General features: G+C 43.4%; 1 protein-coding gene across 2 annotated transcripts in view; it reads left to right on the plus strand.

Annotated features, from left to right (window-relative positions):
* LOC104947001 (pleckstrin homology domain-containing family G member 1) overlaps positions 1 to 15,449 on the plus strand; it is a 37,908-nt gene that overhangs the window by 3,488 nt on the left and 18,971 nt on the right. The window contains exons 1-2 of one of the 2 annotated variants that reach the window (XM_010772925.1): positions 400 to 781; positions 10,400 to 10,953. In XM_010772925.1, the coding sequence (XP_010771227.1) occupies positions 772 to 781; positions 10,400 to 10,953 (564 nt within the window). In that variant the 5' untranslated portion in view covers positions 400 to 771. Of the gene's footprint in view, positions 1 to 399; positions 782 to 10,399; positions 10,954 to 15,449 lie in introns of those variants that run through there. The other variant, XM_010772926.1, reaches the window with a different exon arrangement.

Consider the following 15,449-nt stretch of genomic DNA (forward strand, 5'->3'; position numbering starts at 1 on the left):
CCCTCTCCTCCTTGTAAAGTGTGTGTACGTGTGTGATCTCTGGAGCCGTGCGATAACAGCAGCAGTTCAGCTGCCTGCTGAGCGTGCAGCAGACGCACACACACAAAAGGTGTAAGCAGGTTTTAATTTGGAAAGAGAGAGGAAGAGGCAGAAATAGAAGAGGAAAAGATAAAAGAAGGGAAGGAAAGACAGGAAAAAAGGAGAAGAAGAAGTCCCAGCTCCTTGTAATTTGCTGTGGGAGAGAGGGAGGAGGAGTCAAGGGGAGGGGAATACCCAGCAGGGAGGGAGCAGCCGAGAGCAGAGGCCATTCACTCTGACACACACACACACACACGCACACGCACACACACACACTCCCTTGCAAACACACACATGAACACTTTTAGACGCACAAATGCAGGCGGTGGATGTGTTGCCACAGGAGAGAGGGAGGGAGAGAGGCATTCAGACAGAGGAGATCCTTAGCAAACTAAAGTGAGAGACAGAATAGCCATCAGCCAGAGGAGTGTGTTGGAGTGTGTGTGTCCAGCACAAAAACCTGAGAGTGTATGCTCCTGTGTATACTTTTGAGGAGCAGACTGCACGTTTGCTCCAAGGAAAGAAGGGTTCAAAATGACTTTGGAAATCTAAGGGAACTTTTTTCAAACTTTTGTTGGGAATACTGTTTGGAATACTCTTGATATGTGACCTGCTTGGGAAACCTTTTTTTCCTTAAACCTTCACCTCAGTTTAAAAAAGTAATTCACACTGTTGAATTGGGACCAATCAGCAATGCCTACCGGTAAGCAGTTTTCCTTTTCTCCAGATATGCTCAAAGATGTTTCCCAGCATGATTTTTCTCCGGAGGTGGAGAGATTCTTTGATGTGGTGGGACGAGATTTTGCAGCCCAAGGTTTTGCATGTCTATAAACCGAATAAAATTAATGTAGAATGACATATTATTTCACTTTTATCTTTGGTCTAATAAGGAAGCAGCTAATGATGATCAAAATAAGACATCATATGTGGCATTGGCAAAAAAAAGTGGATCTTTCAAGTGACATCTGGTCAAACTACAGACAGTAACTTATAAACACAAGGTCCGGTTACTGGCCATTGATGGTTTGGCTGTTTGCTTTAGCGGCTCTTTTGTGCGTTGTGTGTGATATTTCTTCCCTCATCTGACAGCGCTGTGTGAAGTGTCTTTGCAGCGTCCGTCCCTCGGCAGTACAGTTGTATGAACAGCGTCTTCTGGTTGTTTTCTCACCCCTTGTGTTGAATGAAGCATGTTTGCTTTCTCGCGGGGCAGATTCTTAATGATGCCGAGATGAAGGTGCACACAGATTTCTGCTGTTCTTTCACATTCCTGGTGGTTTAAAAAGTACTTTGTTGGTAGTTGCAGATGTCATTTAAATGCATGCATTTCAGGAATCTAGTTAAATGTGACAAAAAGCATCTAATGTGTGTGGCACGTTGACAAATAAACAATAAAATAGCCTTTCTGAGACTCATTTCTCTGTTAGTGCATGTGTCAGTTGCCCCTTGCTGGTGTAGGTTTGACTGAGTGTTGAGATGCCATTCTAAAGCCTGTGACCCAAATTAGAGCCTTGAGGGCAGCAGTTGGGGGGGTAGCAACAAATGGGGATAGCGGAGAGTAGAAGAGTGAAGAGGAGGGGGGAATAATTACTGCTTAGAGCAAACTCTTTGGTTTAGAGGTGCCAGAGACAATAGACCCCTCCGCCCTCCTCCCACCCTGCTAACCCAGTCCTCCGAGAGGACATCTGCCCCCCCCGTGCAAGGAGCTGCAGGGGAAAGCAGGGTGCAGAGTGGGAGGTCGGGTCCCTTTTTGGAGTAGTCTAATATGGAAAAAGCAATAAATAGTTTTCCAATCTGGTGCTTTAGTGTCAACAAAAGTATGTGTGTAGTTGCAGGACTTCACAGAAAGTGACTGAAGTGGATGCAGATTTCTCTGGGCTGCGATCCAAAGGGGTCAGAGAATGAGGCTAGTGTGTCACACTCCGAGGGAGGGCAAGGGTGTGTGCAGTGCAGCCATATCCGCAGTGGTGTCCCAAGGGTTTGGTGTGAGGGTCTGAAAATAGGGGGTGGAAGTTTGCAGGTGGACATTTTTTCCCACAGTTGCTAAACACCGGTGCCGTCAGATGAAACTGTGCTGCACATTCCTCGCTGATGTCTGCAGTGTCAATGACAAACAGAGAAACTCAACCAGCCTCTCATAAACCCCAACCTGAAGATAAGGGTTGGGTTCATGAAGCCGTGCTTGGCGGTTGTTTAATTGTTTACTTTATCACGAGAAAAAAGCCATTTGTTACTAATTAGCCTCCCAGCTGTGTGTGTGTTTGCTTTAACCGTGTTTTGTGAGGCAATGAAAGCCACAGTAGTCTATTAAGTCGCACCTCAAGTTTAAACTCATGTCTTTACCAGTCATGACGTGCGTCGAGATGTTTGAAATTCTGCGTTGAGATGGTGGGAGCTTGTTCTGCGCCAACACAGTGAAGAAGGAATGTTCTCTTCATTTTTCGCCCTCGTCGTCCGAGACATCTGCGATATAATATCTGTCCACGCCAGAGCTGCTCTTTGTTATTCCAGTGATAAGTTGCTCAGTGGAAAACGCCTCCCGTCTCCAATCCCATCCTTCGCCTCTCTCTCCGTCTCTCCCACCTCTGCCCTCTCTCTGCTCCGGCTCTCGGCCCCTCTGCAGTCGTTCGGCTGTGGTGTGAAATCCTGAGTGACACTTTAAGGTCCTTAGCGTCAGTTGAGATCAGGCCTGCGTCTCTATCAGAAACGGACGCTGACTTTTAAGTGGACCTGACAGAAGATATGAGGCCATAACTAAACACAAAGTAAGGTGCTCCTTTGTGCTGCTGTGTCTCCGATGAGCCCGCCGGGAATTCAAACTCTCTTGCATTTGATGCGTTAAAGATGCGAGAAATACATAAATGAGTTTGAGATAGAGAAAACTGTTAAGGGTTAAAGTACTACGCAAGACATAATTCAAAATGAGATGGATTGAGTGGGAAATGGAAAAGAGAAAAAAGGGTGGGTGGTGTTTGACCTCCGGCCTTTCTTCTCTATCTACTCATCCTACTTTCATTCCTCTGGGTTCCTCTCCTCCTCATTTCTCACTCTCTCACATGTCCTCTTTCCATTATGTTTCCCCCTTAAGTTAAATGTGCAGCTTTAAGTGTTACCAAAAGGTTTCCAAAGTGAAGACAAAAACAACTTCCAACTTGTACTTGCATAAAATAATATTTAGTCAAATGTTAGGACTGTAAGCTGCTTGGCATTGAACTCTCTTGCCATCTGGAAGGCCTGTCGCAACGTAAACAAGAACACACAAAGATAAACAAGGTCGATTAAAGGATCCATGAGCTGTACGAGCTGTGCGGTCAAGTCCTGCCTAGTTACTGACTCCTTTATGGGACAAATGCTTTAGTTATTTAACTAAAGCGTTCATTTCTAAATGAGTCGAACGGGGTACCTGGGGATGTTGTATTTAAGGTCTTAGTGCCCTCGTGAGAGCTGCTGTGTACTGTGTATTGTACTTTTGGGAGTACACATTTGTCACAGAGCATATACCACAATGTACCTACATGCAAAATGTCTATCATTGTACTTCAAGAGACAAAATCTCTTTTTTTTCTTTCATGTTTCACATTTGCTTGAATTTGAATATCCGGAAAAAGTCACGAGTTGGCTTTCCTGCGTGCTTCCTGAATTGAGATTTAAAAAATCATGCATTCAGTTTTCAATTGAGGCAGTTTAAAGGTTAAAAAAACGTTCCCGGTAATCTAAAAGTAATGAGACACAACGCCCTTCATGTTATCTTCTTTGATTGTGCCTTCAAATGACACTCAGTAATTTGAGTGTGAAAAGGGAGTTCTATAATAAACATGTTATGCTCCAAATTCAAAAATGAGCGCTGGTGGTCTACAGCCATATACACACAGGCTGCTGGTCAATGTGTATTTTTACATAGTAAAGTATATGCTTGGAGAGGCACGGTCTGAGCCCATAGGAATGTCCTGTGGAGCTCGTATGACAGACAAACTTGGTGTTAGTCAATGTCCTGTCAGAACATATTCTCAGTTTGAATGTATAATAGGAAAAGAAAACAAAGGAATGTCAGGAAGGTAGGAATACAATTGAAATCAAATCGCAATTTTACTGTAATTTATGAGAAGAAGTGCATGTGTGAGAAAGGGGACGGTCTTAAGCTGACTGACATCGACGTTTGTCCTGCTCTCCTCATGACAGTCAAGTTGTAAATGATTATGTTCATATCTCTAATTCTCCAAAGTAACCTACTCTCTCTTTCTGGCTGCACACACCATAAGTACAGTGAGTATCATTTGTGCAAAAAAACAGTAGATTTGAGGTATTGTGGTGGCCATTTGTGGATTGTGCAGAAGGTATGAAGACGAAAGCTCTAGTGGCATTCATTCTCATGCACCAATCTAGTTATATAACATTGGAAGGGTTAATAGAGCTTAAATTACGGCTTCCTCCTTTTGGACTCTCCGGATCTTTAGATTTTCTCAATGTCAACAGTGTCAAGGACTGTGCATGCCAACACCCAAAGGCAGACAACCACGATAGGGAATGAAGAACTGCATGCAAGTCCGTGGTTGATATGGTCTGCGTTGCCTAATCTAAAGCGTATCTGCCCCTTCAGTGGTCAATGTAATCACTCCTCCTCTCCAAACGGACCCTGAACTATTCTTTCCTTGCACGACTCAGTTCTCACTCGCTGCAAAAATGACTTCCAAGATTCAGCCAAATCTAATGTACGCTTGAAACGCTAGCCAAACCAAGGGGGTATTTTCCAAAGTTAGACCTTTTAGTACCAAATCCCCTCTTTGATTTTCCTTGGACTGTGTTTTATTGCTGGGGGAGACTTTCTTTAAATTGTATATAGTCTTTAAGGATCAAACTGGCTTACGCATTGTCCAACCCAATAATTTAGGGTACCGCACAATCTAAAATAAACAAAAGGAATGTTTGTGCAGCTCTATATGACGAAATCCTTTAAAACATAATTCAAACTTGTTTGTGCTTTAACCAGCCACATGGGATGTTCACATAACCAAACATTCACAAAGCTGTTTGATCTACTTGTGAGGGTCATCAGGGCTGTAAAGAGGTGAGGGTGCTCACAGCTGTTTGCTGACCACTCCAGCATAAAGGGCACTTCAGGTGACCATAAGAGTGCGACTGAAGTGGTCGGGTTAAGTGTAGCATGAGTCGTTAAACCTGATACTCACTGGTAGTGAGGACTGTCTGCATCAATGAAGACAAGTTATCAGTTGAAGCACATTGTCAAATACACGCTTGTGTAGCAATGGAAATCAGCACACATTGATTCATTGTTGGATTTATTGGTATCTTCGTAAGAATGACTCAAAATTAAAGTTTAATATCAGTTCCGGTGCCCTTTCCATTTAATATTGACGACCTTAGTTAAGAAGGGTACGATATTTAAAAACGAGCAGTACTTTTTTGTAGTTACTTCTTTTACAAGGCCTTTGAGCTTTTGTGGGATTATTTGGTCATGTATTATATTTTCAAGGTCCAGAACTTTCGACCTTTCACTTTCACTCTTACGTTATTTTGTGTTCTTATGCATCCGATAATCTGTAGTGTTTCCTGTTGCGAGATCACTGCATTATACTAGACACAGTTGTCCTCATCTCTAAAAATGCTTCCGGAAATGGAAAGAAAAAGAGAATACATTTGATGAAAACCACATGAGCTGCTGAATATAAAGTAAAGTATTTGAGTATTCAAGCTATTTTATTTAAGATGGCAGTCTAATGTCTCATGTTATGTAGAAATAGAAACAGACATAAAAACAGTAACAGGAACATGTTGATCTTAAAATGAATAAGAAGCGTTGTGTTTCTTTATAACCTTAAGACTACATGTGACAGTGTTTAATACCCTCTGTGTACATGTTCTGTCTTCAGTCTGGTTCCTCGCTGTGTGCCTTTCAGACAGGCCTGAAGTTCAGCTTATTAAACTTTGGCTGAATAATAAAGCGCCCCAGCACTTTGTCTTTTTTCAATTTAAATGAAAACCACAGATTGAAGCCAGGTTGTTGAGGCACACGCTGATTCACTCTCTCTAGCCTGGCAGGAAAAAGCGCTCACACACTATCCTAATCCCTGCATGCACGGACACACACAAACACAAACACACAGAAGTGAAACAGTCCAACCTGCATGCTCAGGAGCATAATTAGAGATCATTTACAAGGATCAGGTTGAACATAATCTGGACAGGAGGTAACTAAAGCTTGGCCATCTTTGCTCTGTGTGTGTGTGTGTGTGTGTGTGTGTGTGTGTGTGTGTGTGTGTGTGTGTGTGTGTGTGTGTGTGTGTGTGTGTGTGTGTGTGTGTGTGTGGAGGAGCTGGGTGGGGGTGCCGGTTGTCTGTGTGTGTACAAGAGCTAGTTCACCCAGGAAACGGCCAGGGTGTGCCCCAAACATGAAGCTGGAAGGAGGAAGGAGGGGCCGGGCAAACACAAGATGGGGCAATCTCTCTCTGTGCTGTTTGGGTTTCTCGTCAAACAGAAACACGGTTCCTCTGTATTTGCTTTCCTTCTAAGTGTGTGTGTGCACGTTACAAGTGTGCTCACTTGTTTCCGCCCATTTCGTGGCCAATCTGTTGTGGGGACCATTAAGTTATTAGCTGAGTTAGCGTTATCTCCAGAGTGATAAACCTAATGCTTTTGGTGAGAAACATACACATGGTATAGATTTATATATATCGCTTAGGGTGATAAGGAAGATATATTATTGATTTGTCAAAGGGCAACGCAAATGGTCAGTTACCTATTAATGTCATGGTGTGCAATATCATTTAACCCTTTGTGCTTTGTGTTGTGTACGGTAACTTGAAAGGAGTGTGTTGCTCATCCAAAAGCTAAGGCTTTATGTGTGTCGATTGCTCCTTATTTCTGATCTCTAATTATTGTTAAGTGGGTCAGAAACATTAAGATGGACACATGCCCGTTGAATCCGTTCCAAACTTCTCTAGGGAAAGTACAGTTTCATTACTTCAGTTTTTAGACCCTCCAATTCCTCCCTGCTTTTCTTGGAACGGTGTTTGATCAAAATTAAACTACAGAAAGCTGTGATTCAGCACATCAGACTTTTTTCTTGTTTTTGAGACGTAGATTTAAAAACACTTAAGTTTCCTTCTACTAACTATGTAACAAGGAATTACATTTTATATTTCTGCTAAAAACATGTATGCAATGGTTCAGTTTAGAGTAACAGACATTACGGCGACCTGCTATGTTTGCTTTTTGGAATTAAAGTTGCATTAATCAATGTTTAGCTATGGATCAGATTACTGTCTTTGTTAAGTGTAGCCTACCAGTTTTAGGGACAAACGACACAATATTGTCACCAAACTTGCAGCTTAACAGATCTTGTTTTGCATATTTCGCTAGTTGTTTTTGTTTGCCTATACCCTCTTATCAACCTTGCTTTCACCAGTAAAGCTCTGATAAACCAAGTGTTTGCCACCTGCCAGCATCAAACAGCAAACAGACAGTATTAGCAACTAGCTAGTGAAGGAAATGTAGCGTTTAGCTGCTAGAAAGCCAGATATTTTCTTCGGGAATTGGTATGGGAGTAATACAAAACTAAAAAGGGGAGTGAATGTTATACTCTGAAGAATAATTCAACATGTTGGAAAATATTCCCGTTCACATGTGATGAGATAAGTGGCTCGATGCTAAGTCTAGCTTAAGCCTAGAGACAGAAAGCAGAGAGAAACAGCTAGCCTTCCTCCAAACCAAAGTTTAAAAATATTACTACCAGAACCTCTACAGCTCAATGGATACCTAGGAAATATTACCAGCATTAAGGTTAACTTCCTGTACATAATGGCATGTCCAGTCTTCATGCTAAGCTAATCCTCCTGTGGCTAGCTCTATGCTAAACACACACAACAGTGGTTGCAAACTTCTCGTCAAACTCAGAAGTAAGAAAACAAGTATAATTTCCCCCAAAATCTATTCCTTTTAGAGTTATCAGTGAGTCCGAAACATAACTACAAACAATTGCTAACTCTAAAGCTCCATGTGCCAATACAATCATTGACATAATGTGTCAGATATTTTTGTTTTAAGCTTGTACTACTTCCCGAAGTAGCCAAAGCAAAAACTTGGATAAATAAAGTTCCAGCCAGAACAGGAACAAGCGGGTTTATTTTCTTAACTTGGTAACAGTACATTCATGTTTGCCAGAATCAAACCTGTTATCTTTCCATCACAGACCAGTCTAACAAGCGAGCCTTCTGCTAAAGTGCTCTCAAAAGAGGTGTCACCATACCAAAAAGACCTCCAAGGCACCTATTTGAAAGGTGAGAGAGAGAGCGAGATTCTTTGAGCTTGTTCTAAGTTTCACGTTTCATGTTTTCGAGTCTGTGATCTTCGATGCTTTGAAGTGAGGCGGGTTAAGGCTGAACCGGTGCTGCTGGCAGAGAGAGAGAGACGCTGTCCTATAGGGCATTGGATCTCAATGTTGCCACAACACCAGAGCTGCCGGGTCACCGGTGTATCAAGCTTTGATGATAAAGACTAGTGTCAAACGCCCACTGAGCTGGTATGAGGCCCTCTAATGTCGTTCTTCTCTTGCTTGTCCGCTCTGTTTATTTGCATCATGCTTTTCCCGTCAAAGCTGGCCTTTCTGTGGAGCGAGACCTTGGAAAAAGTTAAGGGGAAACTTGGAAGGCTTCTGTCTGATACTCTGCATGTGTGGTTCCACTTCGGCTGGCCTAGCTGTGGGGTCTTGGGAGCCAGTAATCGTATCTTAACGGATCTCTTCACAGAGACAAGGTTGTGAGCCAGTTTGGCACCGGCCTGACGCAAAATGGACCACTGTACTTGCACACACACAAACCTGTCTCTCCTCCATGGAAATAGGGCTTTCATTCATTGCCTAGGAGTGGAGGCTTCTCAGGATTACACTCCTAATCTTGTAATTGAACTCAATCTTTTTCTGTCTTGCTGCATAAATTCTCACAGACATTTACTCACATTAATACATTATTCAGACGCGTATGTTGTGTTTGTATTAAGAAATGTGTTTTTGGGTGGAACTGAGGATAAATCATGGAGGGCTGGTGGTCGTTGTATGGCGGGCGGTCAGGCAGGCTGTGGTCAGCCGGAATGTCAGGAATTGGGAGGCTAAACAGATAGAGACTGTGAGAATATGAAAACAGTATTGTAACTGTAAGAAGTTACATACAGGGAGTCTTTTTAGCACTTAGTGTGAGTTGTGGAAATACAAGGTCAGTGCCTGTCAAATTTGAATGTGTGAATTGAATTTGAATTAGAACGGCTCTGCGTGTGACCAGCATCAGTAAATCAAAAGGACATTCATCTCGAATCAAATAATTACTGTAATCAACTTAGATTTCGGACTTTCAGCAATTACACTTCATATGTAATTATTCTCCTCGTCAATGTACTTGATAATTACAGTGCTTCTGCTTTCTTCGATTTATGGCAAATAATGCTTGTCTGAATTTTGTTCTTACTTTTCTTTTGATCCAAATTGAGAGTCTCTGCGTAAATGGTGTCTTTTGTGCAAGTTTATGTATGTATCTCTATAGCACGAAGGAAAATCCAAAAAGTAGCGTCAGCTATTAAAGCCTAAATATCAAAGACTCGGTGTCTTGCAAAGTTAGATGGGAAAGGTCCAACGCCATTGTGACAACCAACAACATGTTTCTGTATGCAACCATTTATTTAGAACCACTAGCAATTCTGTTGGCATGTATTAGATGGCGATTGTCTAGACCGCTGTTTTATTTTTTGCAGTAATTATACCCAGGCGTCATGATGAATATGACAACCATGTATTTAAAAATGTGAAAGGCAGCGCCATTGTGTAAGGGACAATCCGACTAACAATAGCAACACAGCACAACAACTCAAGGGTCTGCATTGGTGTGGGTGTGTTGCTACAGGTTAGCACAGACAGAGAGGGAAATACAAACCAAGACAACCATTGTGAAGCAACATTGTGTCTGGATTGAGCAACTGTGGAATGTTCTCAAGGCAACAAACAATCTTTTTCTCCCTCATCTGAATGCTTGAAAAGTAACCAGTAAATTAAACCATTGCTACAAGGTAAACACCACTAGACATTCCATTGATTTGGCCAATGCCCTTGATATTTGCATTGCAGCACAACCTGAGCTGGAGCCCTGTCCAGACTAACAAGTGATATTAAATGAGGAAGCTAGGGTGTGCCATTGATATGAAATAGCCCTTATCATCAAGCATGAACTAAAATCTGAAATCTAGACACACCAAAGGCTATTGACATGTTTGAAAGGAAGTTGATTAACGAGCATCCCTTCCTTTCTCTTGTTTTCCTCTCTAGATGATTATAACTACCTGCCTGATGCGCTGCCTCCTCTTCCTGAAGTTCCGGACTCCGGCTCAGCCCTGAGCATTCCGGCCCGTTGCCTCGGCAACCCGGCCTTCCGCCACGCCTCGCTGCGCTACTGCTCCGCCCTCAGCATGGATTCCTCTCTGGACAGCGCCGAGAGGCCGATCAGCTACAGCTCCACCTCTTCGTCCGCTTCCTCCCGGGACAGTCACTGCTCGCTGGGCAGCCGCTCCACCCTCGTCCCCGCCCCTCACTGTAACCCCGCGACCTCCGACCGGGACTCCGGGGCGATCCGGTTAGAGCTGGTCCCGGCCCGGCAGCTGGGATGCCAGGAGGGAGAAGACAGAAATGATGGAGGGGTGGACACGGGGAGGGGGCAGAGCGGTGGACAGACTCTGACAGAACATTCAGGGCCGGAGGTGAGCCCCGATGGAGGAGAGGGGAAAGGTCAGGTGCAGGGACCCAGGACGTATGTGGACCGGGTGGTGCAGGAAATTCTGGACACTGAGAAAACCTACGTCCAGGACCTGCGAAGCATTGTAGAGGTGAGGGATACTCCAACACAATAATATGTTAAATGGAGGCAGACATTGATATAGGGGCCATACAACTTTTGAAGTTCTGCTTTTGATCTAAAGTGATTCCCTATGCTGACCCAGTTTGGGCCCGCAGGAGCCATATGGGGCTTTAAATCACCAGATAACACACATCCTTTGTGTGTTTGTGGTTTTCCTCCCACACGTGACACACACAGCCCGTTGCCTGCTGGGAACCTCCAAATACAATAAGGTCACCTGCGCTCGCAGGCGGGGTTTGGCCGGGTTACACGACACCGCTGCCTTTGTGCTGCAGGCACAGGCACACATTCAAAAACACACACACAATACTGTATGCACACACTCAGATAAATAAGCTCTTTTTGTGAGTTTGGCTTTGAACTGCAAGGATACACATAGCCTGAAGCCAGTGCTTTAGTGGCTTTGTTGAAGATTGGGTGTAGTGGTTTGTATCAAAGGTTGCTCTCCTTTCTCTTCCCCTCCCCTTTGTTCCTGTGCTCTGCTCTTTTTGTTTCTATGTGAAACCAAAAATTCAAATCCTCTCTGCTCAAATGTGGTGCGCACATGTGATGTGTGTTTTGCATGTGCATTCTGCAGCTTAATTTTGATTGATTTGGTGTAAAATCACCAAACATTTGTGTTTTTTTTGTGCATGTGGTTATGTGAGCATGAGTGTGTTGGACCTTTTCCCATCTCCTCCCACTTAACAGTGCTTCCTTCCCCACTGTAGGCTATGAGTTCACGGCTGTGTGTGTGTGTGTGTGTGTGTGTGTGTGTGTGTGTGTGTGTGTGTGTGTGTGTGTGTGTGTGTGTGTGTGTGTGTGTGTGTGTGTGTGTGTGTTTTTTTATTTGGGGTTGAAGAGGTCCATGGCTGTTGTCAAAAGAGTGCAGGAAACCCCTATTCCCAAGAGACAGGATAAGTAATGGGAGTGAGGTTTAGATGTTGAGGTTTTGGCCTTTCACCCCTGATCGAAGTCCCACCCTTTCCTGATCTTCCTTTCCTCCCCTCCGCAGGGCACTGAGGTGAGGGAGAGGGGGAGAGAGAATGAGATAGAGAGAGAAAGGTAGGGGGATTTAGCTCTGAGTTAAGAATGTCAAATGTAGGTTAGAAAAACACTGAACAGAGCTTATGAGCTGTACTTAATAACCCTCTACTGCCTTGACTCTGCAGACCCGCTATTGCCATTAGAGAAGCAGACCACCCAGCCCTGGAAGACCTCACTTACATGGACAGCTAATTCTTCACCAGTACTTTGGAAAGAGACTCGTGCATTTAGCCTTTCTTCACTCCTTTAATGACAGTTCCAGTGAGCGCACAGAAGATGGATTGCACTGATTGTATCTGTGTGAAAAGAGCTTTTAACATGACAGTTTACCTATACTGAGGAAAAGACAGGGCAGCACCGTCCCATCTATTATTATCACCCTCATATGTGAGCCAGTCCTGAAACATTGCTCCAATAATCCCTTCGCCCATGCTGCTTCCTGCAGAGGAAGAGGGTGTGACAGCCTTTACGCAAATATTTACCCAGACTCCCCACGGATCACCTGTGTTTCATCTGTCAGCGGTGTTATGGTCCACACACAGGCTCTCATACTCTGTGTGTGAGCTGTATTTGTGGATGTTGAAGTAATGCACAGTTTACTGGTTGCTGGAAGAACTAATGTGTTTCTGCAGGGGCCCGGAAAGCTCTAAATATTGCAACTTAAAGGTGGGGTAGGTAAGTTTGAGAAACCGGCTCGAGATACACTTTTTGTTATATTCCATGGAATGCTCTTAACATCCCGATAGCATGAATATCTGAAGTGCTTTGACAAAAAATCCATAAAAAAATGTCATCTGTGGAAGCCGTAGTACTGTAAAAAGCACGACCAATCATCTGAGCCGGCCCGGCTAAAGTAACTGGATGGCCTACCTGCCTGTCAGCCTTCCATCTGTGCACAAACTTATCTCGTGCCCTCATTGGTCATGTGCGCGTTCGTGTGTGTTGGAGGAGGGGCTCTGTAAGGAAGTGGCAGATTTTTTCCGGCTGTGTATTTTCAAATTCTAGCGCACTCGAGCTGGTTTCTCCAAAATGACCTACCCCACCTTTAAGGAAACACTTGCAAATAGACAAAAGGCAAGAAGGTGAAGGAAATAGCCTCAGCAAAAAAGTACTTTAGAATAGTCAAGATGAACAATACAAAACAAATACAAAAATATAGAAATGTGCTGCAAATATGGAAAACACAACCAAATTCTGAAAAACAACACAATACAGAAACATGTTGCACAAACAGGACACAACTCAAATCACATGGAAATAAATAAATGCTGCAAGTCACACCGAACACAATGGAAATTAGTTTCAAAATACCAGGAAACGTGTTGTTTTGTAACTTATTTCTGTTGTGTTCAGTGCATCTGGCAGCGTTGTTGTATTTTTGTTATTTTCCTATATTTGGTTTGTGGGTTTTCGTCATTTTCTTTTGTTTTGTCTTTTTGCATGTCTTTCCTCGAGTCTCTGTGTGTTGAGCTCTTTTTGGTTGGCCACCGTACACTTCTGTATGTGAACATTGTTTTTTGGTGTTAGTTCTGCGTGATCACCCCTCCTCGGTCCGATCAGTGTGTGTAATGAGGCAAATCCGTGTCGTACAAAAACAACCTGAGAGACAAAGCTCTGATCTTTCTGTCCCTCCTTCTCCCTCTCTTTCTCCCTCTCTTTCTCCCTCCTTCTGTCCCTCCTTCTGTCCCTCCTTCTCCCTCTCTTTCTCCCTCTCTTTCTCCCTCCTTCTGCTCCGAGACCTGAAACGCCTCGCCTGGCCTTTTCAAGCTGACCAGGAATTTGGAAATAATCCTGACTTGCAGAAACATTGAAAGTAATGACATTTGGATGTTTACACTCCCCTTTGTCTGGAGGAATGACTTCCTACTGCGTTGCAAGGAGAGGGACATGTTTGGTTTGTAGGAAAAGAGTGTGTACTTGAGGAGGTTAATGGTTAACACAAGAAAATATCAAGTTCGTACATGTTATGTCTGATGCTTGGCAGGGAGTGTAGGCTAAGGTGTGTATTGGTGTGTGTGTGTGTGTGTGGATCTGAACACTGGCCATTGTTGAGCTAAGTCAGGCTTTTGCTGAGTGTGATGAGTGAATGGATCAGGCCGAGTCAAATCCATGACCCTGCGGCTAATAAGAGCATCACATTAGACATTACCCCCGAAAGTCAACTGAAGCCAAACATGACCTTCGGACAAGACCCCCAACAAAACCACCAACATGCCCCTTAGTCTTATTCTGTAACTCAAATCCACAAAAACAGAGCCTAAAGCTTGTATAACCTTTAAACCCAAAGCATCCAACATGGCTGTCGACCTTCCCTGTCCGGGCTCCTTTTTAGATAACTTGTCTCTTTCTCTTTTTACGTCCCTAACAAAAACAACATGTACTACTCTGGCTCAGCTATTAAAATAATAATGAAGTCTAAATACATTAAACATGACCAGAAACCACCGCAGCCGACTGTAAATAAGTCAAACTGAAAGAAGGCAGCGAGCATGGAGAGTCCCTCTGTCCTCTTTGGTCTCACACAGAGCTAAAAGAATCATGTGGGTGTGCGTTCAGGGGCAGGCTGGTACTTTTCTCAGTGGTGTAATGTCTATCCTGCCCAGAACAGACTGTGGTCTGGTTTGAAAACTGTTTCTGGGCTGCCACCATGAAGCTTCTTCCTCCTCATGCTCCTCCTCCTTAACCCCTGTCCACACCTGCTCCTGGTTTAACATTTAAATGAAGCTGCATAGATCAATTTTGTAAATTTGTATGCACATTTTAAGTGTTCTTTCTATGCCACTGTGCTGTCTGATTTACTGGTTTGAGACCTTAATGACATGGTATTAAGTGCAAACAACATACACTCCACAGTAATGACAAAGTGATTCAACTTGGAAGAAATGAAGCACAAAAAAGTACTTCTAGCCTGCAGCAGAATATGTCATTTCACAATCACCGTCTGTGTCAGTGTCTAATGGCTACAGGTCTATCTGTCTCTCTCTCCACACCTCTCACTTTTTCTGAGACCTGAGGCTCCTCACTAACGGCAGTGATCGAGTCAGTGATAAGATTGACGAATAGACGTAAACCTGTTTGTCAACAATACTGCCTCCAGGATTCATTTACACTCTTATGACCTGTGCCATTTCCTTATGACGCTGTTTACACTAAACATAAATACAGGGATCATGCAGTGTGTGACTTTTAGTTTTATCTCTCCTGCTTTAAAGAGCATCTTGCAGGTTTTTATTTATTCTACATTTATGCTTAAACTTGCTTGAAAATTACAATTAAAAAAAGTGAATGTAGCATTTGATATGTTTTACGAGACATAAGGGCAGGAATTCAGAGGGAAAGGAGCAATTTTGAGCTCTGCTCTTAAAAACTGCTTTTTTTTAAGGTCATACGTCAAACGCGTCATATTACATCACAAAGGGGACACATCTCCGCTCTCTG

The sequence above is a fragment of the Notothenia coriiceps genome, unplaced genomic scaffold (assembly GCF_000735185.1).
Source record: "Notothenia coriiceps isolate Sejong01 unplaced genomic scaffold, NC01 NC01_scaffold00011792, whole genome shotgun sequence".
Taxonomy (NCBI): Eukaryota; Metazoa; Chordata; class Actinopteri; order Perciformes; family Nototheniidae; genus Notothenia; species Notothenia coriiceps.